At 36.6% G+C, this 27,240-nt stretch overlaps 1 protein-coding gene across 1 annotated transcript in view; it reads right to left on the bottom strand.

Moving 5' to 3' along the window:
- Positions 1-595: 595 nt before the first annotated feature.
- The window catches only part of Col3a1 (collagen type III alpha 1 chain), a 35,262-nt gene continuing 8,617 nt past the window's right edge, over positions 596-27,240 (bottom strand). The window contains exons 2-51 of the mRNA XM_027396818.2: positions 26,555-26,754; positions 26,247-26,297; positions 25,706-25,819; positions 24,393-24,476; positions 22,546-22,599; positions 21,954-22,007; positions 21,199-21,252; positions 20,880-20,933; positions 20,667-20,720; positions 20,238-20,291; positions 19,811-19,855; positions 19,630-19,683; positions 19,207-19,251; positions 18,571-18,624; positions 18,018-18,116; positions 17,481-17,525; positions 17,274-17,372; positions 17,037-17,090; positions 16,816-16,923; positions 16,163-16,216; positions 15,528-15,626; positions 15,143-15,196; positions 14,900-14,998; positions 14,482-14,535; positions 14,315-14,368; positions 13,939-13,992; positions 13,346-13,399; positions 12,807-12,851; positions 12,182-12,280; positions 11,989-12,096; positions 11,695-11,748; positions 11,087-11,140; positions 10,951-11,004; positions 10,276-10,329; positions 9,711-9,818; positions 9,391-9,444; positions 9,053-9,106; positions 8,713-8,874; positions 8,496-8,603; positions 7,408-7,515; positions 6,350-6,403; positions 6,158-6,265; positions 5,583-5,636; positions 5,000-5,107; positions 4,677-4,730; positions 4,472-4,579; positions 3,390-3,681; positions 2,262-2,449; positions 1,702-1,944; positions 596-1,020 (exon numbers count right to left, since the gene is read on the bottom strand). Coding sequence (XP_027252619.1) covers positions 874-1,020; positions 1,702-1,944; positions 2,262-2,449; positions 3,390-3,681; positions 4,472-4,579; positions 4,677-4,730; positions 5,000-5,107; positions 5,583-5,636; positions 6,158-6,265; positions 6,350-6,403; positions 7,408-7,515; positions 8,496-8,603; positions 8,713-8,874; positions 9,053-9,106; positions 9,391-9,444; positions 9,711-9,818; positions 10,276-10,329; positions 10,951-11,004; positions 11,087-11,140; positions 11,695-11,748; positions 11,989-12,096; positions 12,182-12,280; positions 12,807-12,851; positions 13,346-13,399; positions 13,939-13,992; positions 14,315-14,368; positions 14,482-14,535; positions 14,900-14,998; positions 15,143-15,196; positions 15,528-15,626; positions 16,163-16,216; positions 16,816-16,923; positions 17,037-17,090; positions 17,274-17,372; positions 17,481-17,525; positions 18,018-18,116; positions 18,571-18,624; positions 19,207-19,251; positions 19,630-19,683; positions 19,811-19,855; positions 20,238-20,291; positions 20,667-20,720; positions 20,880-20,933; positions 21,199-21,252; positions 21,954-22,007; positions 22,546-22,599; positions 24,393-24,476; positions 25,706-25,819; positions 26,247-26,297; positions 26,555-26,754 — 4,316 coding nt within the window. The 3' untranslated portion in view covers positions 596-873. The remainder of the gene's footprint in view (positions 1,021-1,701; positions 1,945-2,261; positions 2,450-3,389; positions 3,682-4,471; positions 4,580-4,676; positions 4,731-4,999; positions 5,108-5,582; positions 5,637-6,157; positions 6,266-6,349; positions 6,404-7,407; positions 7,516-8,495; positions 8,604-8,712; positions 8,875-9,052; positions 9,107-9,390; positions 9,445-9,710; positions 9,819-10,275; positions 10,330-10,950; positions 11,005-11,086; positions 11,141-11,694; positions 11,749-11,988; positions 12,097-12,181; positions 12,281-12,806; positions 12,852-13,345; positions 13,400-13,938; positions 13,993-14,314; positions 14,369-14,481; positions 14,536-14,899; positions 14,999-15,142; positions 15,197-15,527; positions 15,627-16,162; positions 16,217-16,815; positions 16,924-17,036; positions 17,091-17,273; positions 17,373-17,480; positions 17,526-18,017; positions 18,117-18,570; positions 18,625-19,206; positions 19,252-19,629; positions 19,684-19,810; positions 19,856-20,237; positions 20,292-20,666; positions 20,721-20,879; positions 20,934-21,198; positions 21,253-21,953; positions 22,008-22,545; positions 22,600-24,392; positions 24,477-25,705; positions 25,820-26,246; positions 26,298-26,554; positions 26,755-27,240) is intronic.

The raw sequence follows: 27,240 nt of genomic DNA, 5'->3' as shown, positions 1-27,240 counted from the left end.
ACAAAAGAAAAAGTTTAAAATAGTCTCTGTTATTGTGACAAAAGCAACTCAAACTTGTTTTTTGTTGTTGATTTTTACAGAGTAAAGGGAGAAAGGCTCCTGCAGCATGCCAATTAATCATTCTGGGTGACAGGGACAGATATTGTGCATTTAAGGCTTGAGTGAAGCTCACTAATTTTGATTTGGAGTTCTAAAAGTGAGAAAACAGTAGCACCGGAACATGTGTCTTTAGGGCCCTCTCAAATATTGGCAAGTTCACCAGCAATGACAGAAGAGAAGCACCTTTAGAAGCATTGCTACCTAGGATGAAGACATTGTGAACTGAAAGTGCTCCTTCCCTGCACTGCAGTCTAAGATTCGATTTTCCCAGCATTCTACATGTAACTGAGGAAACTCATAAGTTTTGTCAAGTGATAGAAAATTGTGTAGTCTTCTGTGACTCAGAATTTATCTGTCTGAACAGTTGAGGTAGTTAAAATAGAGAGGTCATTTCTAATTTCGTCTTTGCTTGTTTGGAAAAGAATGATATTCTTTGGCTGGTAAATGTGACCTTTGCTCTGCAGGTGGCCTGGAGTCCAAAGAATGTAACGCAGTGTTATCATAAAAGTGTTGACGTTTATTTATTATAGCACCATTGAGACATTTTGAAGTTGGAATTGGTAAAAAAATAAAACAAAAAGCATTTGAACTGTACTGGGTGGATGGAATGGCAAGAAAATTGTATTCTTTTTTGTCAAATTATACTTTTTTTTTCCAAAAATTTGGAAATAAATAACTGGAATTTAGTTGGTCACTTGCACTGGTTGACAAGATTATAACAAGAAGAACACATGGATGCGATTTTGTTTTGCTGGGGTTTCAGATAGAGTTGGCTTATAAAAAGCAAACAGGGCCAATGTCCACACCAAATTCTTGATCGGGACCACCGATGTCATAGGGTGCGATATCTATGATGGGCAGTCTCAGGGCCTTGCGCGTTCGGTATTCGAAGACTGTTTTGCTCCACTCCCCAGTGTGTTTCTATTCAAAAAAGGAAAAGATTGTGTAAGAAAAGAACCAGGGCATCACAGTTACTTAAATACTCTCCTTCACCGATCATGTGAGAAAACCATCTTCTACTCTCATGGAGTAGTTAGTACACATGGAACCTTCTAGACATTTGAGAACTTATGTATTTGAAGTTTAATGTACCCAGAAGGGAGATTATCATAGACTAACCCACTCTCAAGCCTGGTTCTGGTTGTTGCTTCCATATTATAGTTGTTAAGAAGTGGGTGAGTCACTTACAATATGAGTGGTTAGCATCTGAAGTGAGTTCCTCCTTTTAATCCGTTATGAGAAACAGAATAGATCTTAACTCAGACTTAAATCTTTACAGTTTTTAAAAAGTGGTTATATTGGATAGAGCTTATATAATAAATAGTATATATAATATACAGTAAATATTCACGGTTATCTAAGTTGTTATGAGTTAAATTTCAATCATTTTCATTTCTAATGTTTTCCATCTAGAAGTTAGGGTCTATTCAATTTTTGTAATATTTAACATTTTCTAGAACAAATAAGTAGATGTTAAATAATTCATGCCACTAGGCAGCTTTTGACTCCCTTACTGATTTCTTCTTGGCAAAAGAGTTTGCATGATTAAGCCACAAATTCTGACATTATCTGCCATTTTGCTTCAAAGACATTGTTACTTACAGCACAGCCATCCTCCAGAACTGTGTAAGTGAATTTGCTGTTTCCTTCAGCCTTGAATTCCCCTTCATTTGATCCCATCAGCTTTAGAGACTTCTTTACATTGCCACTGGCCTGATCCATGTAGGCAATGCTGTTCTTGCAGTGGTATGTAATGTTCTGGGAAGCCCGGCTGGAGAGGAGTCTGAGGTAAGCCAGCTGTACATCAAGGACATCTTCAGGAAGATCAGGATTGCCATAACTGAACTGTAACCAGACAAAAGAATACAACAAAGGCTGTGACTGCAGCCTCAGGTAAGGGATTCATGCAATATCAGCATGGACATTGCACTCCAAGTTCTTCATATCTGTTATGTGATTATATTTTATTGTATGCAGAGGTAAATAGCTTAGCAAGGAAGGAAAGCTGTTTACACTCAACTGAACTGGTATAATTTAGCCTTTTATAGGAGTAATGGTTTTCTAACCAGACAAAAGTTTGCAGTATTCTACTTAGTAACCAAGAAAAAGTAAGAAGAAAAATAAAATGGAAGGTATTTTGGCATACTTTAATCTTTTCTCACCTGAAATCCACCATTCATAGATTCTCCAAACCAAACATGTTTCTTTTCAGCAGAGGCATCTGTCCACCAGTTCTTCCGTGGCACAGTCATAGGACTAGCATTTATGCATGTCTCCCCGGTTTCCATGTTACAGAATACTTTGATAGCATCCATCTTGCAACCTTGGTTAGGATCAACCCAATATTCTCCTGAAAAGTCACCAAATGAGATAATGGGAATTGGTTTTAAATTCAGAAGTGGAGCCTGGGCCAGAAGATTTGCTTGCTTATTTGGTTCAGAACATTGAGTGCTAAGGCCTTTGTGTATAATAAATAGTATGCCTGATAGATATTTCTGAAGTGAAAAAACTAGTAAGAAACATAGAAGTACTAAAATTTAAAAAAAATAAAGCCGTTGACTGACATATAGATTGGTGTGTTATACCTGTCTAAATCTCATTTTTAATTTTAAAGGTAACAGACTTATGTTCAGACTTATGGCATCATGGTTTAATTTAACTGACACTTAGCTCCGATTTTATATAATGCCCAAGGTTACTCTGAGCAAAAGAAGTGGTCTGTGTCAAGATATTTAAAAGTTGAAATAATTTTGAAATATTTCAAAATTTGAAAATAATAGAGTAATTATATATTGATTATAATAAATATACTTTAGTAATAAAGATAAAGTTAGACATCCCATAGTAGATAAAAGGCAGGAGTGATTTAATAAAACTATTAAAATTTAATCATTAGTTCATTAAAATGAATTCTAATAAAAATATAATACAATAATAAAAATAATAAAATTATGCCTATCTAACCATAGGAATAGGATGATACATGCTACTTGATCATCTAAATCATTTTTGTTTTGATATTTAGAAACATTTGTGTTAAATTTTCATAAAACTGTCCTTACATTTTCTTATATTTGCAATATTTTGCAGTTACTTATGTTATACTTTAACTACACCTTTAAGTATTGTTTTTCCCCTTTACTATCTATTGTTTTCAACTTAATTAGCAATGTTTGGATAGTATATTGGCTTTAAAATACTTCCCATCAGAAAAATTTTCTTGGTCAAATGCTAGTAGAGCAGACTTTTCTGTAAGTCTACAGCCACCAGTGATAAAGACTCAAACATACCGCTCTTGAGATCAGGATGGCAGAATTTCAGGTCTCTGCAGTTGCGAGCAGGGTTTTTACGAGAACCATCAGGACTAATGAGGCTTTCTATTTGTCCATTAACAGACTTGAGTGAAGACATAATCTCCTCGGTGTTAATCTTGAAATCCATTGGTTCATCTCCATAATATGGTGAAAATCCACCAGACTTTTCACCACCACCTCCAAGGGCAGCAGCACCTCCACCACAGCAAGGACCAGGTGCACCAGGAGGTCCAGGGGGGCCTGGCTGCCCAGGGTGGCCTGGTGAGCCCTAGGTGGGTAAAAATATGCATCACTGAAGATCTTTTCTTGGGTCTCCACTGAAGGCCTATGCCACTTGTCTATGAAAATGGATTATAAGCAATCCACATATGTTGCTACAATTGCTTTAATTAAAAAAATGTAGATGATTTTGTAGGCTCATGATTGTCAATTTATAGCAAATGTAATTCATTACCAACAAACATGTTATTCTATTATGGAAGAATAAATAGTATCGAGGACAAACTTTATCATTTCTCCTGTATAAATAAAGATGTAACCAAACAGCCCTAAAAGCACAATTCAAATACTGACAGGAAAAGGAATAAAACAGGGACTTTGTCTTCTAGGCCCAAATTTCCCATTACGATTGTATCTTTGTGCTTGCAACTTATTGGTTTTTCCATTTGTCACATGTTTATTTGTCAAAACAATGTTTTTTTTTTAAATATTTGCCTCAATGCTGTGGAGTATGAAGACACAAGCCATAATTTTATCAGTAGGAAGGCAGGAATTGTAAGGGCTATTTAATTAGCAAGACCTCTACAAAAATAAAGTTATATCTGTGAGTCCTTTGGTGTGAGATCAGCATGGCATGGTTTATTTGGTTGGTTTAGTAAATGTCATTGTATGGAAAAACGACTCATCAAACTATAACTTTTTTCTTCGTGTTACTGTGGTATTAAAAAGTCTTAATGTAATCAAGACTGTGTTAAATACCTCAGTTTAAAAGCAAGGCGGTGTTTGTGAAACGATGTATTATAACAAGTTAAATCAAGAATGTATAAGCAGTGTCTTACTTCAGATCCTCTTTCACCTCTGTTGCCTCGAGGTCCTGGTGGTCCAATGGGACCTGGATGCCCACTAGTTCCGTCTTTTCCAGGAGGCCCATGTGGTCCAACTGGTCCCTTAAGAAAGGAACATGATGTTATGATGCTAGAATGTATTCCTGCAGTGTGAACATTTTGAGATATGCACCTTCTGATGTACTTCTCTGACACTTACTCTGGGACCTGCAGGTCCAGGACTACCAACTGCACCCTGGTGACCAGCAGCACCCTGCAAAGGGAAGAAGGACAAAAACCAATGAAGATCTCCCACGGCTTATGGAAGGGACTGTTAAAGATCAGTCCAGAACACAGTGATCATGATGAAATAAACATCTCTTTCATTCCCTTGTTTCATGGCAAACCATTATTTTAAATAAGCTCTTGAGTTCATGTCTCATCTTTTCTAGTGCATATGTTCAGAGGTGGAAAGTGTTCTACTCTGAGTCTCTCTCATCAGCCATGCAGTAAAGGAGTATTTGAAAAAGTGGAAGCACTCACAGGAGAACCTGGGGGACCTGGATTGCCAGGGAATCCTCGATGTCCTTTGATGCCATTGGAGCCACGTTCACCAGTTTCACCTTTGTCACCTCGAGGACCTTGGGGACCCTTTAGAAATGTATTTCAAATTAAGGTCATTATTATACAAACATGTTGAGAAAATAAATTTTGGATTTATAATAAGTCTGTTATGGCTACAGAATTCTATTACCTTTATAATAATAAATTTATTATATACCATCTTCTTAGATTGTAGTTAATAAATGTACTATATTCTACAGGATCCCATTAGCTAGAACTTCCCATCAAAAGATACTTTGCAAATAACAAAGATTGTTTCAGTTTAAATTTTGGATTGGTAATTGTAATCCTCATAATTGATGTTTGTGTGATGAGCTGTGTGGAACTTTTAGTTTAGAAGCTGAATTGCTTTCTGTATCATCAAATATAAGTTTGTATTTTCTCCATAGTTATGTGTCTGTTATGCTGACCAATTTTTAGACATTTCAAAATAGCAATAGAGTGCCTTTTTACACTCTAAAATGAGTTTAAAAACACAATAGCACAAATGTTCAATACTTACGGGAGGACCGCGAGATCCAGCAGGACCTGGAGCACCAGAAGGACCAGCAGGCCCCTAGGAGGCAAGCAAACAAGTGAGCAACTGCATGTGTAACTGAGTGGAGCCTCTTACACACCTCCATTTTACAAAGTTGAGTGTGCAGGGAGGACAGGAGGAGCCGAGAGGAATGGGGGAGGGGAAGATGATCAAAATATAGTGCATAAAAGTTAACTATAATTTCTAAATTAATTAAAAAATTAAGTTTTAGCAAAATGAAAATAGTTCTCCTTGTACAATTACTTGCTCCGTTGTGGGAAATAGCGCACACACTATTTTTGGAAGCTAATAATGCTCTATCCTTCAAAATCTGTTCCCTTCCTTAATCTTTCCAAAGGGTTTAAACAAACAAAGTAGGAAAAGAGAGTTCTGTTCATTCTGACTGCATTCCTGCAGCAAATAGGCAGATGTCCCAATTAATACTGAAAGATATCAGCAGAGACGTATACAAGGGGCAGAAGTAACATCCTCTCCCAACCCCAGTCTCTTTTTTTGAGGGACCAGGTCACATATATAGAGAAGAGTGTATTAGAACTCACCGTTTCTCCTCTGTCACCACTTTTCCCAGCTGGACCAACAGGACCAGGTGGTCCTGGATGACCAGGAGCGCCTGGGGCACCAGGAGAGCCATTTTCACCACGATCACCCTAGAACAAATGCATGGATCTCACATATCTGTGGCAGCCATCTCATTTAATTATGCATGCCTACTTTACATGGGTTTGTTATACCTTGCCACCAGGAGATCCATCTCGTCCTGGCTGACCATCTGATCCAGGGTTTCCCTGGTGAAAGAGGAGGGGGAGAGAAATGACTTGAAATTATCCAAATACTATGCAAAGCTTTTATTCTTTTTAAATATTTCTAATTGCTGTACAGAGCATTAGATAGCACTATGGCATTTTTGAGCAAAGAATAGTAAATTTTCCTTCCCTTTCATGTCCCTGTCCCCTTACTGTCTGTCTTCTAGTGGAAATGAAAAGTTGTTTTTGGTGACAAGAAATTACATATATTACAATGTGGATTATTTCTTTGAAGCATTGTAATTCTTTGACAGATATGTAGGATGTCTATTTTCCTAAAATTTCACAAAATAATATGAGGAGAGTAATAATTTTTTTTAAAAAAACCTTAAAGTGGTATTTACAGTAGCTAACAAATAATTTTTGAGAAATGGAGATCTAAATTTATGATGGAAATCTAAAATTAAACTTTACTTAATATTTCCACATTAAATATAGCTCTCAAAAATCACGAAGCATCTTGTTAAATATATTTTGTTAATATAAAATATTAATTGAAAATTAACAATAATTACCAATGAATAAAGAATATTCTTATAAAACATGTATGTTGTAATTTTCTTCCTTAACCTGTTTCCTAAATTAGTTAGCAGTTGTATCTCCTTTATTAATGAATTTATTGGGGGATATTGTTGGTCAGGGGGCTTTATACTATTCTAACTTACAGCAGGATGATTACCAGAGAAGGAAGGAGAATGTGGCTATGTAGGACATAAGACTGGAGAGCTGGTTCAATGGCTATAGGCACTTGTGACTAAGCCTGATGACTTGAGTTCACTTCTGGGGAGCTACATGGTGGAAGGATAGAACTGACACTTGAAAGCTATCCTCTGACCTTCATGTGTATAGCATGGTTCCTATGTGCTCAGGTTTACACACACAAACACAATTAAATAAATATAATTTAGTGGAATTAAATTAAATAAATATAATTTAACTTGAATATTAGCTGATTGGTTGAACATATTCCCTGAATTGCTACTCACATCCCTTCCGGGTTCACCAGCTGTACCAGGTTGACCAGGAAGACCTTGGGGTCCAGGAGGACCACGTTCTCCATTATGGCCACTGGCTCCCGGTTTTCCACTTTCACCCTGTGTAAAAAGAAATAAAAGACATTTCAATTTAAGACATCAACTAGTAGGGTGTTAATAGATTTCTTTATTTTGGAGGGCAAAATGTGTTTTATTAAATTTCTATTGATGTTCAACTTTCTTGACACCATGCCCTTCATAAAGGAAGAATTGGGGGAGCAAACTTTTTGGAGTTTCCAAACTGCACAGTGATTTCAGAATGGCAAAAAGTTCTTTTAAAACATTTGGTTGTGAGGAACAGAAACTTATGGGTAGAACAATAGAAATAATAATGATAAACCATCACTTCGGTGACCTAGAATCAGGATTTATTAGAATCTTGCTAGATATGCTAATTATTGTTAAATTTCCTGCTGTTATTTTCTGACGTATTTTGAAAATGGTACATAAAGTTTCATATTATGGAATCAGATACAAATGGAATTGTGTTAGTTTATTTGCTGAATGCACAATTCAGATACTGAGCACTATACTGTTATGGTAATAGCAATGAAAGAAAACCAAGAGTGTAAAATGACTTGAAGGGATGAGTAATTGATATCAATTAAAGTCTTATATATTTATGAGCTGAAAAGTTTCTCCCTTCATAGTTACAATGAACAAATTGAGGGATGCTCACAAGTGTCCTAACGGTGGTATTAGAAAAAGCAAGATTGCTTTTCAGTGATATTGGCTTGTCTGTGATTATATATTCAAGGCATAATTATACACACACACACACACACACACACACACACACACACACACACACACATATATATATATATATATATATATATATATATATATATATATATTCTTGCTTTGCTTATTTGGGATGATTTAATAAAAGTTTGGTTTTGTAAACCTAGAAGTGTCAAGAAGGTCAGCTCTTTCATAATTTGCATATTGACTAGAAACACTCTCATATCTGATACAGTGAAGAAATCTCTACATCCGTGAAGGGAAGCAAGAATCCAGTGTAAGGTAACTACACTTACCTTGATACCTTGAGGCCCAGGGCTACCCCTAGGACCTGGCATGCCTGGTGGTCCAGCAAGACCTCGTGCTCCTGTAAGTCCTGCAATTCCAAGTGGGCCTGGAGATCCCTGTTATAATAGATAAGGAGGATTCAGCTCATTTCTATACAGTTATATTTCCCTTATTAAATTTGTTATAAAAATATATGGTCAATCAACAGAATAGCAGAACACTCACCGGAGGGCCTTGAGCACCAGGTGGTCCCTTCTCTCCAGGCTGACCAGCATCACCTTTTGGTCCAGCTACTCCCGGGTTGCCAGGGGAACCACTGTTACCAGCAGGACCTGGAGGACCATCCTTGCCAGGAGCACCACTAGGCCCTGGGGGGCCTGGGTTACCCTGCAAATAATTAAAATTTAAACATGTATATTAAGAATCTTGGTTGTTTTCCTTGCCTTTTACTTATTTTCAATTTTATATAGGATTTGACAGATACATATTAAAATATCACTTCCTCATCTTAGATACATGAAGTCATTCTGTGAGATACATTTAAAAAAGACTGGAAAATGCTTACATTGTTGCCGGGAGGACCAGGAAGACCACGTCCACCAGGAAAGCCAGCAGCACCCTGTGAAATGGAAACACCCTCATTAGTGCAAAACTAGAACACAAATCTGTGCACACACAAGTGTGAAGATAAGAAATGGGCCAGGACCTGAATTCCATCTTAAAGTTATTTATGGCTTGCACCTCTGCTTCAAATTTACACACAACTGCCAATGACTGACTGACTGACTGACTGACTTTCATCTTCTCTCTGTGGCTCTAGTGTCATTCGGTGGTCTTTACATAGATTGGACTCGTCTTTTCAGTCACAGTTCATTGAGTGATGTTAAGAGGATCAATACTCACAGGACCACCAGGACTGCCACGTTCACCCTTGACACCTTGAGGACCAGGAGGACCCTAAACACAAAGGGGAGGAAAGGCATATTAAATACAGCACCAAAATAAAACTTTAACAAAAGTATTACGCATTAGGAAACCAGTAATGTTCCCCTAAAGATCATAAGAGCTCACATATGATCATATCTAGTCTACTGAAACCAAAATTCAAATTAAGGACTACATTCTTTTAAAGATTACATTCTCCCCCCATAACACAAAATCTTACATGAAATGTTAAGTTATTAATGAACCAAGATGTTTTTAGGCTTAGCAATAAGACTTACAGCAGGTCCAGAACCTCCAGGAAGTCCTGCAGGTCCAGGAGGGCCTCCTTCTCCTTTCTCTCCAGGGGCACCTCTTTCTCCTTTAGCGCCTGGTTCACCATTCTGTCCCTGCACATAGCAACAGTGACAGCCTGTGAGCTGACTTCCTTCACAATGCTCTTGGCTTATCATTTCTTTTTGAATATAGACCTTTTTTTTAAAGCTGGGAGATGTTGCTATCAAACAAGAATAGGAAGCTCTCTGAAGACAAGCCAAAGCAAAATCAATAAAAATATTGGGAGAAAAGAGAAGGAGAAAAGACGAGGAGGAAGAAAATATGATTTGGCATTAGGGAGAAGTCTTTCCAAGGACTGTGAATTTGAAAATGAGCGTCATGATGGTGTGTTTCCCCGTTGCCCAAACATAAGGAAGGATAGGTGTTTAAGTTACCTAAAAATTGGTAAAGTAGCTTTGAACGGTAAAGTAGCTGAAGAAAGACTGGAACTAGAGTAACTTGTGTCTACTAGTTTCTGGCAAGATGGCAAAATGGGCACTGAGACATTCATCCTTAGACATCCATACTTACAGGAGCACCCGGGAAGCCAGCAGGTCCTGGAGGCCCATGTTCACCTCTCTCACCCTGAAGGAAAATATATTGTTAGTCACAATGAGGGCCTTCCCCACAGGGATCATGCTATGTCCTCTGCATCATCTCATCTTCCTTTAGTGGGAAATGTGCCAACGAAGCAAACACAGTTTAACCTAGAAGTCTGTTTTACTTCTTATCAAAATTAGAAAGGAAAACCAGAGCTGCTGATTTCTTTTGTCTCTGGACTGTGATATAACTTTCAAGGAATATATCTTCAAAGTGTTCAAATATAGATACATTTATATAACTTCTAAATATAAATTATTTAAAACATGTCAAAAGTGTAAGACATCAATTAATACATCGCTTAAACAAAAACACAAGGCAAAGGGTTTTTGATTTGGAAGGGTGCTCCTGGCAAAGTTTAAGTAATGCTCATTTAGAAATGTGTAGTATCTTTCAATTTATGTACTTTCCCCAGAGTTATTCAGGAAATAAGCTACCTTAAAAATAATCTCCTGTGGATTTTAATTTTTAAATAGTTTCTTTCATCTCATATATTTTAAAGATAGAGTCATGCATTAGGATCAGAGTACCAGGGACAAAGCTGCTAAAACAAGGCAATAGCCTGTGTAGGGTTAAGAATATGTTGAAAATTCCTTTAATACTCACAGGGCCACCTCGAGGTCCAGCTATACCCGGAAGTCCAGGGGCACCACCTTCACCCTGAGAAAAGACCAAATGATGCTGTCATTGTTCTGAATCTACTGAAGCAAAGGTTGACTTTTGTTTCCAACAGTGTTGTTACCTTATCTCCAGGCTGACCAGCTGGGCCAGGGGGACCAATAGGACCAGTAGGACCCTGCAGAAAGATTAATTTTAGTTTGAAAGAAATAAACTGCATTTCTTTTATTAATCAGAGTGTGGAGACATTCATCTACAAAAGCTGATCAGTTTTTGTTTCAAATGATACATTCATCGCTATGTATTCTGTGAGTATGATCATAGAAGTTAGTTGAATTCAGTGAGTTCATTGATTCATTCTTTTTTGCCTTTATTAGGGAAGATAAATAAAATGTGATATAGGATCTTATTGAAATACCTCTTAAAACTGTATTACTTAGCAATATTAATTATTTTTGATTTTATTGACAAATTATGGTAGTCATTCCTGGCTTTTGTTTTTCATATTATTAAGGATTCTCTTCATTCTTAGGGCACAGTAGAACTATCAGGGAGTGATAGATGCAAAGTCAGAATTTGAACAGTCAGGTGATTAGTGTCTTTTTAATGTCCAGAATGTGGTCACATGATCTTATTTAATGAGAGTAGTTTTTTGAAATGGTGAAAGCTGAAGTAGGGTCTACCACACATTGCACATTATCAAGGCTCATTTCTTCCAATGTGAATACTCACCCTTGGCCCATCCTTTCCTGGAGCTCCGTCAGCACCGGCACCCCCTGGTTCACCCTGCCAAACAAACACCAGTGTCATCACCCCGTGAAAGTCAGCCAATAAGAGAAACCCTCAGGATTTGCTGGCATTAGAGTTGGTATTTTGATTAATAGTTGCTATAGGACTTTGTCAAATTTAACATAAAATAAAATGGTAAAAATAATTTTGAAAATGGATTCTGGTAGTGTGGCCTTCCTTTTATCTTCCTTAAACAAAGTCTGTTTTATTGTAGAATAAAGATAAAACAACCAGTACCTTTTCACCCTTTGGACCAGGACTCCCAGGACCTCCTCTCTCTCCAGGCATCCCTTGTAGACCAGGAGAACCAGAAGTACCAGGAGGACCAGGGGGGCCAGCAGGGCCCTGCAATGGAAAGATACATAGCAGATGACAAGAAAGTAGTTAAAGTGCATCATTTAAAGTCCAGGGCATCAGAAACTATAGTTACCTTTCCTCCCTCAGGGCCAGGGGGTCCAGCTCCTCCTCTAAGACCAGGGGCCCCTGCAGTTCCAGGTGGTCCACGTTCTCCAGGGGCACCGGCATCACCCTATCAATCAGCGAAAATGTAATCCACATAAGAAACACATTGTCAGAAAAGAAAAGCATTGCAAATTACATAATTTTGATTATGTCTACTAGGTTTTAACATACTTCTTAAAAGTTTTGATATTTTTATGAGTATAAAATTTGATTAGTTGTTTGAGAACAGGAATCTTTTAAAAAGTATAAAACAATGAAATGTGCATTTGTTTTGATTAAGGTAAAAGTGTTTTGACATAATTACTGTTATTATTCATAGAGGTAAAGTTTACATTTCTTTCAGCAGAACAATACTCTGTAGGGAGCCCATGCATTAGCAGCACTTCCTCTTGGGTGGCTGAGTCTGTGGTGCTTACATTAATGTTAGAGAAATAGAGTATTCAGATAGAGCAAGTACATTGGAAATGCTTGCAATTTGCTTACATGGATTTAGCTTGAAAGCAAAGACCCTTTTGGTTCAATGTGCAAAAGAAAAATGTGTTCGCCTAATCAGTTGCTCCATAACATAGTTAAAAGGTTAAAGTAGAAATTACCTTGCCCCCGGGAACTCCAGGTGCACCAACTTCTCCCTTTGGCCCCTAGAAGATCAACAAGATCAGCATTATGAATGGTAAGCATTTTTCAGTATGCATTGCACAAATATAAGCAATATTGACATCTGCTATGCCTGTATGTTGTTTAAATTTCAAAGCAATGTGCTTTATTTATTTCTGTTGTCTTATAGCAAAATTTAAAGTCTGTGTAAGTGACATAATAAGCAACTCATCTTTGTTTAATTATTGTTTCTGAGATAGGGTCTCATGTAACTCAAACTCATTATGTAGTCAAGGATGACCTTGAACTTCTGATAATCCTACATACCTCTCCAAAGAAAATGGACAGACAGGTAGGTACTTGCTGTATACTCTGCTAGAGATCTAATTGGTTTCATACATACTAACAAATGACTCTATTAATTGATATACATCATCAAAATTCAGCTAAGAGGGCACACAAAGTTAATAATAAATAAATGTTCTTTGATTCTTTTTTTAATGTAGTTTCTAACTTTTAAAAATAAGTTTCAACTTACTGGTTCACCTGGTTTTCCATTTTCTCCTGGAGGACCACTGGTACCAGGTATTCCCTGCAAATAAACAGAATAACATCATGTGATCACTTTAAACATGGCTTTATGAAAGTTTTTCACATGTAAACATATTTTTCAATGTAGTTCATGACATTATTTTAATATTTTTAAGGTATAGGCTGTTTGCCCTACTTAAACTAATGACAGAAAGAGGGTGGCTATTCCTTTCAAACCTGTGCTCATATCTTTATTTTTGTTTTTTATATACAGATGTACAGATGTATTGATGAATAAGGGCAGATAAATTTAGCTACATAAACTTTTTATTGTGACAGGAAGTAAGTGTGCATATAGAATTGTAGAAGTTCAGTTCATTTTTTAATAACTTTACATGTACATTCTAGAATAGCCATAGAAGAAACTACTATTAACATTCTATTTCAGAATGAAGAAAAAGAGTACAAATTAAGTTTTAGATGAACATGTAGCATGGTAGCAAAAATTCTGAAGTACATTTATGCCACAAAAATAGGTATGAAAGAGAAATATGGAATTGTCTGTTAAAAGCTAATAACATTAAAAGAATAAGCTCTTACTTGTAATCCTTGTGGACCAGGGGGTCCAGATTCTCCCTTGTCACCAGATGGGCCCTATGTTGAGAAATACAATGATATACATCATTGTAAAATTGTCCTCTCATATTTAATCTACCTTTCATATCTCAGCAGACCTATTGCTTACATTAAAAGTTAAGTGTATAAAAAGTTGGGAAACTTAGGCTATAGAAGATCTACAAGGCAAATTAAGTACAACATACAATAAATTCCAGCATTTAACACAATAATAAAACAACAATGTCTAGTAAGTGTTTGGTGAAATATTGTAACACAGTGCAGGCATAACATTATTTCTGAAGGCTTGTCCCAGCTCTGTTTCCACCCTACCTCTATCTTTAGTCATATGAGTACTTACAGTAGGACCTGGGGGACCCTGAGGTCCAGTTTCACCATTCTTTCCAGCAGGACCCTACAACAATGGCAGTTAGGGAAGCAGAATTAATACATGTATCAGAGAAGTTCTGAGTCTGGAGATGACTAAATTGATTAGACAGCCAGAAAAAAAAGACAAAAGCCACATACTGGAAGGCCAGGTCCTCCAGGGCCACCCCGTTCTCCATTCTTGCCAGGAGCACCCTAAAGAAAAGGGAAAGTGTTAATATAAATCCCCCCACAAAATCCTAATCAAAGTCAAAACCCTATTTTTTGATCCTCTTTCACATGTAAAGTCTCTCTCTCTCTCTCTCTCTCTCTCTCTCTCTCTCTCTCTCTCTCTCTCTCATTCATACACACACACACACACACACACACACACACACACACACACACACACACAGATAGCCAATTATACATTACATTCATCTCTGACATGATGCTCAATTTCACATATTCTTCACATGTTTGAAGAAGATGCTAAGTCTTGGGTATCTTTGCATTTTCTTACAGAAGGTCAAAGCCCATCTGTCAAATATTTATCACACAAAGTAATGGTAGCACTTACATCATTTCCTTTAGGACCAGGGAAACCCATGACACCAGGCTGACCCCGGGGGCCAGATGGGCCAGGAGGACCAGGGCGCCCACTTTCTCCTTGACTTCCCTAGTAAGAAGAACATCTGCCTTAGTCAGAGTTTGATGAACACATAATCAAAGTACCATATACATTCACATATTCAAATCTAGCCACAGAAAGCCTCCCATTTTTTACTGGGCTAATTAGAAGGGATGTCATAATTGTACATACGGGAGGTCCTGGTTTCCCATCATTGCCTGGTCCTCCTGGGCTTCCGGGCACACCCTAAATGAAAAACATAACTGTCAGGTGACTTTAAATGAAAAGGTACAACATACTCAACCTGAACAATTTTGATATTTACATGTTTATATGTGGCCTTTTAAATGCACTCCCTATTTTCTGTTAAAAAATTTATCTTAGTCAAATACTAAATTTTCTTTTTTCCCCCTTCATCTGTCTTAACCCATGTTTTCTTAAAGGAATTTAGCTTGTTTACTTTGAGCATTCTGAAAGGTATTGTTTGGTTGAAGTTGGTTTGGGTCTGTTATTATTTGTATTGTCTTTCTTCTTACCACATTACAGCAGCATTATTGAAACAAACATATCTCCTTACCCTCATTCCTGGGCCTCCTGGGTTTCCATCTCGGCCAGGTTCTCCAGCCACTCCTCGGGGCCCTGCAGGACCTGGGGCACCACGCTCCCCAGCAGGACCCTAAGTTGTGAGATAACAAACTTTAGAGGCTTTTGATTGAATTAGACACTGACACTCTTAATCTGTGAATTACTTGACCTCTCAAGGAGAGCTGTTTGTCTTGCTGAGTTCTGCTCTTTAAGATCATATGGTTTAGCTTGGAGTGTCTTGTTGGGAGAAAAAAAATGAGGCAACTATGGTGAATATCCCATGCTTATAAGAAACTATTAATTGGACTTAGGTATATGTTTATGTGTGTTTAAAGATAAGCATCACTAATGGTTAGAAGTTACTTTCGAGCTTTCTCTGCACTTCCGGGTGCTATCTGCTGTTCCTACAGTGATGTTGGAATTAGTGATTCTCACTCACTGACAGATGAAGTGACTTCACTCATCACAAAGCCCAGGAAGTAGAGTCATGACTAGAGTCATGAGAAGATGATTTGTGTTTTGTTATTATGATACATTTTCTCCAGATACTTATCTTTCCACCAATGGGATAATGTATAGAGGAAATACCTATTGATAGTAATGACATTTAGGAACTGGAGTGTTTACCTTTTCTCCTGGGATGCCATTTGGCCCTGCAGGTCCTCGGAAGCCAGGAGCACCCTGGAAACAATGACAGTTAAATATTTCAGTCTAAAAGATTAAAACTTGTCCATAATCCATTGGTAGCAGTATAGATATCCTTAGGTTGAAAAGTTCTTTAAATAGAAGTTAGGGTTTAATTTAGTGGTAGAGCATTTCCCACCAAGTACAGGTCATTGGGTCACTTCCCAGAATTGAAAAAATAAAACTGAATAAGACAACACCCAAACTCCAAAACAGTGAAAAAGACTAAATCACAAAACAATCAATCAACAAAATGTACAAACAAAACAGAAATAAGCAAACTGACTCTTCAGGGTTTTAAGTTTAAATTGGGTACTCAAAGAAAAACTGTGGATAGAAGGATGTGGTCATGCACCTTCAATCTCCACACTTGTGAGGCTGTTAGGAGTCCCTAAGTTTGAGGTCAGCCTGTAGTGAGACACCATGTAAAAGCAATTCACTATTAGAAAACTAAATCAGGAGGATTGCCAGGAGTTTGAGACTAGCCTGGTCCAAGCCATCCTAGTGTATAAGGAAGATCCTGTCTCAGCAAACAGGAAAAAAATATCAAAGGTTGCTGTGCCCTGAAGGTGAAGCAGGTCAGTACGGAAACCTACCCTTTCTCCAGCAGTTCCTGGAAGTCCATTTGCACCAGGTTCTCCAGGTGATCCATCTTTGCCATCTTCACCCTTAGGCCCTGGGATTCCTGGGGAACCAGCTTCCCCCTAAAAAGATAATAAATAATTGTAATGAAATTCAGCAGAGAAACTTTTACCAATTATTTTCTCATTTCACTGCAATTCTTCTAAGTAACCAAGCATGTTGGTTGAGTACTGACCCGTTCACCACGAGCTCCTGGCTCTCCTTTGGCACCATTCTTGCCGGGTTCACCCTAAAATGAAACAAAATCTTTATGTAAAAACAGGATTTGACTAAGAAAATCATAACCAGTAAGATGTTATACAGCTAGAGGGAGACCATATAAACTCAACTGAGAAGGAGTAAAAGGAATACCAATATTTTGTTTTAAGAGTTAAGCATGAACTTCCAGGTGTTGAAGGAGCGACAAACTTACTGAAGGACCTCGTTGCCCGGGTGCACCATTAGTGCCAGCTGGTCCAGGGGGACCCCTAGCTCCCATTAGTCCAGGAGCTCCAGGAATGCCAGCAGGACCCTAAGGACAACACAAACACTAACATTAGCCATGCACAGACCTTCTTTTCTACCATCAGACTTAAATACATAAATTGGTATGAGATGAATAGAGTGTGACCCAGCTTACCATTTCACCTTTGCCACCAGGACTGCCATTATTCCCGGGAGGGCCCTAGGTACACAAAGGAATTAGCAGGAATGCTGATTGAACATGTGTGTTTGGAGTTCTTTGTCTAGAGAATATATTTACTGGCAGGTATTAAGTATTGTAGAGAATATGTTATTTCTTTAACAGTAGCACAACATATAAAATTAGGAAAATAATTACAAATTAATTCAGATATAATATGTACTTGGTATAAATTGTTAAATAATACAAGAATAAGAGAAGTTTTGGGTTTTATTTTCTGGTTGGTGGTTAGTACAGGCAACCTGCTAAGCATCGGATAACTAGCCTATCCATTCTCTACTCTGCACTATGTAAATATTAACATTCATGAGTTCTAGAATGCACAAATTCCCATTTCCATTACTGACTGAATCACAGTCAAACACGAAACTACACTTTTTCAAGGAACCCATTTTGATTGCTAGCAATGTCCCAGCATGCTTCAGAGGAGTAAGCCTAGTAGCTTGTCTCCACTCAGCCTTATCTTCTACTTACAGGAGGCCCCTGAGCACCAGCGTGTCCCTGTGGTCCAGGTTCCCCTCTTTGTCCTGGAGAGCCATTTGAGCCAGGGGACCCTGCAGGCCCAACTTCACCCTGAAGGGTCAAATCCCAACATGTCAGTTTTCCTTTCAACTTCTAATAACTTAGTTTAATCTTCAGTTCTGTTTAAACTTATTTCCCTAAGTTATAGTACTATGGTTAAATATTTTAATAAAACAAAGGATCACTAATCATAAAGACAGGGACAAAGGTAGATATGGGTTCTAGCTGTCTCCTAGAAGGTACCTGGGAAAAGGCAGACACCATCAGAGTAAATACCAGGATGGTAAAATAGTAGAGTGCTACTGCATATATATGAATCAAGTATATATATACATATTAGGACCAGGATTATACATGCATATATTAGAATCAGGATTAGTACATTAAAGTTCTCTTTAGATGAAAATCTACATTTGATTATTTTACAAGTCAGCTTTGGGAAACAATCCAATGTGCTTTTGTCTGTAAGATATTTATACATTCTTCTGAAGAACTACATGCTTACCTTAGCACCAGGGGATCCAGGGAATCCTGCGGTTCCAGGAGGACCAGGGGGACCCTAAAAACAATGTAAATCTCCATGTAATGAAAAGTGGTTAGAATAATAATCAAATGAAGCCTCCTAGGAAATGATCCATGAAAACTCTAAAATACACGAGATGTCATGTAAATGCAAGGGTGTTTGCCATTCACATGAGTATTCTACAGAGGAACATTGTGTAAGATAAGAAGGTCATATCTGAGGTGAGATCATCTGTATTTCTTTCCACTTTTCCATAAATCCTGTGACTGTGCAGGACACTAACTCCTGAGCTTCATGCTGCTGTTTACTACATAGATGTAGTATTACCATCTATTTTGCATGACTCTTTGTTGGGATATCCAATATTGGATATTCAACACAAGTGTATGCTAAATATATGTCAACAAGTGACTGGGGAAATGGTCATGCTAGAATGGAGGCATAGTTTAGAGGGTCAGTACCAGTTTGAATGACATGGACCTACAAATTGTTATCATGTTTATAAATAGTCATCAAGAGACAATATGGATTTGCTATATAACAATGTGATAATAAAATATATATCCATAAGTTCTAGGTACTTTGGAACAAAGTAGGTTTAGATACAAAGTTACTCACTGGTTGGCCATCACTGCCCCGAGCACCATCATTGCCTCGAGCACCCTAAAAAGAGAAGTTTGTCTCAATTATTTTCTTAATTATGAAGGTTAATTACCAGTAATGTCTGGCTACAATTCACGGTCAGCTGAAATGAATTTTCCTCAATATATTAAAATCGACTTACTATCATGTATTTTCAGAGTTGGTGTTACAATGCTGAGACACCACATTGGTGGCATGGAGCAGGCCTACATTCTAGGTTTTTAGAACTGACTGCAGATATGTGCTCTAATGAATGTATGAAACTGACACCCCAATGCCAACTGAGATAAAATACAAGACATTCCTTTCCCTGGACTGAGCTGATTTTGAAGACAGCTTTTACATTAAAAAAAAACAACAACATCCTGTTTCATTTGGGTACACTGTGGCAATACTCACTGCAGCTCCAGGAAGGCCTGGCCGTCCTCTCTCACCAGGAGCCCCTCTGGGACCCTGCAGGCAAAATTGAGAGTATGATCTTACTGTAAACCTGACATGTGTGAGAACAGGAGAAAGGAGAAAGGTGATGGAGCTGGATGGTTAAACTAAGACTGAAAATCATATGAAGAATCATAGTTACCATGGGGCCAGGAGCTCCATTGTCACCTGGGAGACCGTTTTCACCCTAGAGACATACAAAATGTTACTATTTTATATAGCAAACACTTTGATGTTACAAATGTTGCATCATAGAAAATACTAAGGAAAACATACACTTCAGTAATATTAAATTATTGTAAACATTTAATTTTAATTACCATACATTTAAATTTCTGCCTTTTAAGTACATGACAACTATACACATTCATAAGTCACACAGGGACACACAAACATTTCTATGCCAGATTCTTTGTTATCAGCTCATAGGAGCTTTTAGGGGCTACCCTAAGCCATCAATAATACGTAAAGAGCAGTTGATGGACAAAACTAGGTCCAATAAAGTGAGTCTTAACACAGATGCAGACTCTAAATGAGTTTATTCATGAATGAAGTGTATGGTAATTCACCTTCAATCCAGGAGCACCGGTTTCACCCTTTTCTCCGTTTCGTCCATCAAAACCCTAGAAATATTTAAAATCAGAGAAATTCTTAAAATTTGCTCACAATTTAGAATGGAAGTTTTAAACTGAATTTAATTACTGGCTTTTATTACATATTGTAATGATAATTTAAATAATGTAAAGTACTTTAAACATCAAACATTGGCATTGTTTTTATAGAAGAAAAAAGTTCCATTCAGTCTGATTGGAAAGTTGCCTTCATTATAGAAGAGTAAAGCCTAGTTTGATGGATTTTGCTCCTATTAGGTTTATACATTTTGCACTTGGTTGATTTTATCTAATGTTTAGTTAAAAATAAAGATGCTTTGTCCATTTATAAATTATGTCTACTAAATCCATGAATAAAGGGTTAGAGTTAAGCTTAGGGTCACTTACTCTGTGTCCTTTCATACCAGGGAATCCAGGCATGCCACTTGGGCCTTTGATACCCTAAAAGTAATTAATGGGAAAGATGCTCATTAACATTCAAGTAGAATCAAAATCTGGTGATAACGTGCATTTTACTTTAAAGTTTACTTCAATTTGATTATGCATTTTTGAATTTAAAATACTTGTGACTAAGTAGCTTATCAAATGGAGAAGACTTACTGGAGGACCAGGCAGTCCACGTTCTCCAGGTCGTCCCGGTCTTCCTGACTCTCCCTAGGCAGAGAAATAAAGATATATAAAGGCTTATGCGTGAGGAAATGTGGTGTAGCTAAGGAGCAATCTGGTTGGATTAAACATATAGTTGTAAGATCAGACTACTTCCAATTATGTATTTGAGACACAATCTCCGTAAATAGCCTGGCTGATGCCGTACTCTTGACCCTCCCATTTTCTCTAACGGTATAAAGAATAGATGGTTTATCATTCAAGTTGAATTTTGCAATATTTTTATTCAACCTATAAATATGTAAATACTTACATCCTTTCCAGCAGGACCAGATGGACCAATAGCACCAGGAGGTCCTGGGGGGCCCTGAAATGAGAAAATAGAAACAGATAAGTTCAAATTTTCTGTTCCATTTTGTCATTGTATGTTAAGTGCATTCTGGAAGGAAAACTATCCCTGAAACATCCTTCTGTTCGTCTCATAATGAAAATTACACTGAATTAATATTATACCTTCATTATATTTCATTTTTACTATTGATTAAAATTTAGTGAAAGCTTTAAATATCATGTATCTATGTCTCATACTAAAAATGTGTATTTATATATTCACTTGCGTATTTTGAGACATTGACTATGTATAGTCAATATGCAAAGACATTTCTCAATATTTTGAAATGTATTAAAATAACATTCATTTTAGTTTCTATATATATTTATGGTATATGATTATGGAGGACTCTGATCCTTATCTCCACTATATGCAGATATATGTAGGCCTATAAGCACAGTGATGGAATAGATACAAGGGGACTCTACAGAAACTTTAGATGATCATATCCTAGACAGATGATCTTTGTTAACTCTGAGAAGTGGATGATTTGGACAGTTGACCAGTTAGGAATCTCTAAGATCTTTGAATTCACCTCAAACATGACAAAATGCTAAGTTGTTATGTAAAAGTTCAAACATACACTCTAGATGAAGCCATGAATGACTGAGGAATTGATAAATTTCACATGGGAAGTGAATTGTCAATGTGTTCAGTAATCCTTAAGTGTTACTTACTGAAGGACCAGCTTGACCAGGTTCACCAGGGGGACCTTGGTATCCAGGAGAACCCTAAAGTACAATAATATTGCAAATATATTTTAATGCATTATGTAACACTTTCACTATTACATAATAATTATTACATAATAATTATACCATGAAATATATTTTTGTAAATAAAATAGCAAGAGCTTCACATGGGTGGGTAACTTACACCTTGAGGATAGCAAGAAGCGATAATTAGTGAATACAGCCAGAAATATCACCACAGTTTACGAAGATTTAAAACATTTTTTCAGGATCAAATATAGTTAACATATTCCATTGGGTTTATTTCACTGAAGTTGAAATTGAATGGTTCTTAACTCAAAGGCATATTGTGTACAAATGAAACAACTATCTTTTACCAAGGCTTTAACTGCGATTGGTTGTTAGAGAAAAAATTAAATATAAAATTGTAACATTTAAAAATAATCAACTTCTTTTTTGCAACCTCTTTACTTAGTTGGGATTGGTTCATGTTGAAATGGCTGAATTATATTCATATGTACATTAACTTGATTTATATATTCATGAACCTGAAAACGCTGGAAAGAGTTATACTTACAGGGGAGCCAGGATGTCCAACTGAGCCAGGGGGACCAGGAGGGCCTGGGGGACCCTAGAATGTAAATTTGAATAATAAGCATGAAGTAGATAGATGTGAAGAGCATTGCACATGAATGATGTCTGTTCAGACATGATGCCTGCGTGTTTTAAAACATATGTGGTTATATCTTACTGTCTAGTAACAAGCCTGGGTATGCTTAGTTCTATGAGATTTCCAATAAAGATTTTTGCATGAAAACCTTACTCCAGATGAAATTAGAGAGGCAATTTAGATTATTAATCAATATTAAAAATATTAACTTCAACCCTTAAGACAGAATTCAGAGAGGAGAAAATCAGTAAAAAAAAAAAAGTGTCATAAGTTTTATAATGTTTCAGTGATTCCTTCCTGAGTTGTAAACAATTTCTTGTCTTTTGTCTGAGCATTATGTGGAAAATATCTTCACACTATAGCTATCATGATTCAAGTTTCTTAAATAATCATGTCAGTCAACTCCAAACCTCATGGCTATATTGATATGTCACAGTCATGTTGATGTGAAGACTTAATGAAACCATTAAGTATGGGTCACTCACAACTTAAAGCAAGTTGATGTAATCACCATTCAAAAGTGCAGACCAAGCTAGAAAACCAGTAGTATACGATTTCTAAATTCTGAAACCAAATTTTTAAGTTAATTTTAGCTTATCTTTCTGGAATGTTAGTAAATGGTAGTTTTATTTAGTTTTGTATATCTTATTAAAGGAGGGCTTATAACATGAGTATAGTAATAACCAATGTCCACAAAAATGATTGATTCTCCATGTGACTTTCAAAAATTAAAAAAAAATCTACCAAAAACTTAGAAAATTATAAACATTTATTTTTTAAATTTTATTTATACCAATTGTAATACTCTTTAGCAGATCTTTTGGATCTATTGGTAAAATTTCTTTATTTAACTTTAGAAGCCACAAACCTGTTGGCATATTGTATTTATTTACATTGATGTTTCTGTTACTCGAAGTAAATTATGAGCTTCAATATAATCACTCTTCCTGAGACTTAATCCAAAGCAAGAGTCAGCAACATATGTCATTTTATTACACGTTCAAATCCAGCTTTGAATGATTAGCTCTGTTTTCTGTTATTAAAACTCTAGGCCTTTTACATTTGGAAAGTCCTTCACAGTCAAGGTGAATTGGTATTGTTTAAAATAGATGAGAGCCTGGCATTGGTGTATATGCCTTTAATTCCAGCAGAGGCAGGCAGATCTCTGTGAGTTCAAAAGGCCAGCCTGGTCTCCAGAGCAAGTGCCAGGATAGGCTCCAAAGCTACACAGAGAAACCCTGTCTCAACCTCCCCAAAAGATAGATGACCATAAAAGATCAATAACTAATATAATATTCACATTTGATTTAAAACTTGGAGAAAAGATGGAATGTGATATTGAACATTCATGAGTTAGACTCATTTAGAATGAAAAGTTCAATGAAATAAAACATGAAAAGAAGATACTGAACAACTTGGATGGGATGATGAAAAGTAGAAACAAGCCTTAACAAAATTACATTCAATTAGAGAGTCTGTGAGGTGAGTATGTAACTAAGCATGTTGATGGGGGAGCCCCTATGCAGGTGGACATGAGGAAGTAGCAATACTGGCATGGGCTCAAATGCCAAAAGAAGGAAATGCGTTAGTATAGAAAATCATGACAGGGTTGCTGTTTTCCCTCCCAATTCTGGTAGTCAATGAGCCATTTTTGTACAATTCCCTGAAAATATATTTCTAGAAGAACATTACTCAAGAGTTAAGAAACAAAGGTTGAGTGATGTTTGAAAATGCTCAAAAACATTTGTACATACAGCTGGACCAGGATAGCCACCACCAAGTCCTCCTGCTCCTACTCCAGACTTGACATCGTATGAGTCATACTGGGGAGAATAATTCTGTAGCAAAAGATTAGGTACATAGGTCAGATCATATTAATACAAAGATCATAGTTCTTTTCAAGAGCATTTAGAATAAGCACACGCAACATATGCTGTTCACGGATGTATTTCTGCATGCAGATGTGATGTTTGTCTTGCTTATTGTCTTTTTATGACTTTAAATATTATGCTCACTACAGAAATACTTGCTTGTGTAATGTATAAAGATTTTAGCAAACTATTAAATGAAAACTTTCCCTTTCAATTTGACCTCCAATGGTATTACTGAAACCATTATTTCTATATAAGTGTTATAGTATTACACACAGAGTAATTGAATATTTGAGGACAAAGGAACTTTGATATCACAGACCCCCAAATCTGTAATCTCCAGCTAAACATGGGATAGTAAAGTTAATTTTCAAAGAGGTCAATAAAATTCATAAATATATATACAAATATATATATGTAGTTTCTGATTTTATATAATAAAAGATGAACTCCTACAAAATAAGTATTGAACCATTGTAAACTAGAAAAATATCAGAAATGCTCAGAGCTTATTTTGAGTTCTAGGTCTAGATAGGTTCTATTTGATTTCCAGCATGCTCATTGCTGCTGAATTGTTTTAGAAAACCACTTTTATAAATCACAAATATTTGTCTGTGTAGTTTCCAAGTTCACTTAAACCCTTACAACTGAACTTTGTAGTGTTTATATTCTTGATTATTTGTTCTATGTGCAGACTGATTGGTAGCCATGACTCAGAAGGAGAAATGTGTGTGTTGGAGGCTGAATTCTGTTCAGCAGCCACAGAAGCACACACAGCTCTGTTTATCTGAAGTTGATAAGTTAGTTTTGGAGCTGTTAACTGCTTAGTGCCCAAGCCTCCAAAGGCATTGTCATTAGTTTTAGGAGAGGAATTAAGGAATAATCTGTAATTACAACACTTTATAAATTAAAATGTTAACTATTTTAGGAGCTGATAGTCCATTCATCAAACATAGTGAGTATAGCATATATTTGCTAAGAAGTCAGGACATTTTAGAAAGATAAAGCAACAATCATATTAGCATGATGACAGTGGGATACTTTTAAAGCTCTTAGCATATAGAAACACTAAGTAAGGATTTGTTAAATATATAAAACCAGAGGACAAAAGTTGCTGTTGTGAGATGTCATACAGACCAAATGAAGACAAACTAATCCTCTTGCATGGAGGGGGTTTTAAGTCTGTAATTTCTTACCTGACCACTAGTTGGACATGATTCACAGATTCCAGGAGAGCCAGGAGGTCCAGGGAGACCTGGTTGCCCTGGAAGGCCAGGATCACCATTTCTCCCAGGAATGCCAGGAGGCCCCTAAACAAAATAAGGCAAAAATACTGGTAAAATACGGGGTGATTTAGAATCAGTATTAGGAATTTTCTTCCATTGTATATTGAATTAATTATAGTACAATGATATTTGTTCTTGGGGGTAAGTATATTTCAAACTAAGTCTTATGAATAATTGAAGTTTATTATTTTCCTTTGTATCTTGACCTGCATTTTGTGTTTCAAATTGACAAAGGGACAAAGACTTGCAAAGTTTGGCAAAAGTGAATCTTTACATGCACAGTTATGTATTTTCAATTTGACTTTGGCATAATTTTCAAGTGAACAGGACAGAAGAAAATTCAGAATGATGAAAGTTCAGTTTGAATATAGAAATAATATGACAAGGAAAATAACCCTTTCCTAGAAATGTCATTAGCATTAACTTTTCTCCTTGGGGAGATGTTACTCACTGGATCTCCTTTGGGGCCTTGAGGTCCGTGACCATCAGGAGGTACAGGAGCCTATGAAGTATAAACGATATAAAGATTAATATATGTAAATTATGGCACTATTCTTAACTATTTCTTAATTCTGATTACACCCAATCCCCTGCTTTCAATTAGAAGTGACATCATTCACTTGTAAAGACAGCATGTCTGTTTAACATACATGGCTTACAGTTCCTTCCAGTTCTCTTTGTTATAGATGCTATCCATATGTTTAAATATGAATCTTAAAAATGTAGTCTTTGAAGAACTTATATATCCTATAGACTCACAGCTGTTGAAGGCTGTGGGCATATTGCACAACATTCTCCAAATGGGATCTCTGGGTTGGGGCAGTCTAGTGGATCCTCATCACATATTATGTCATCGCAGAGGACAGATCCGGAGTCACAGACACATATTTGACATGGTTCTGGCTTCCAAACATCCCTGGACTCATAGGACTGACCAAGGTGGCTGCATCCCGATTCGTCTGCAGGGAGATAAATGAGAATATGTGACATTTTTTATGTTTTGACAAAATGTGATTTTTTGGAGGGGTCATGCAGTTATAACTATTTACAGAATACAGTAAAAATGGTGAAAGTTTGAAACATAATTTTTTTACTTTCATTAAAAAAAATCACATTTCCCCTACATAATTGCTATGTGCCAAGGTACTATTTAGTAAGATAAAATGTCACACCACAATTTTCCATAAATGTAAATGTTTTAACTTTATGTATATTAAAAACTTAGCATCAGTAAATACAACAAAACATTCAAACACTTATTATTAATTATACAACTGAAAATAAGCATTTTTTACCCAGTTGCTATTCTTTGCTTTAATGGCAGATGGGAGCACGCAACTAAAAGGATAATTCTTTTTTTTTACTAACTCTGGGCCTTCTGGATTCTATTAACCTAGTTGAGAAATTCAGGGGAAAACTGAGCTAATCTTGGCATCACAAAACTC

Source organism: Cricetulus griseus, chromosome 2, assembly GCF_003668045.3.
Source record: "Cricetulus griseus strain 17A/GY chromosome 2, alternate assembly CriGri-PICRH-1.0, whole genome shotgun sequence".
Lineage (NCBI taxonomy): Eukaryota > Metazoa > Chordata > Mammalia > Rodentia > Cricetidae > Cricetulus > Cricetulus griseus.
The sequence above is the reverse complement of the archived record's forward strand: the minus strand, read 5'-3'. Positions and strand labels throughout refer to the sequence as shown.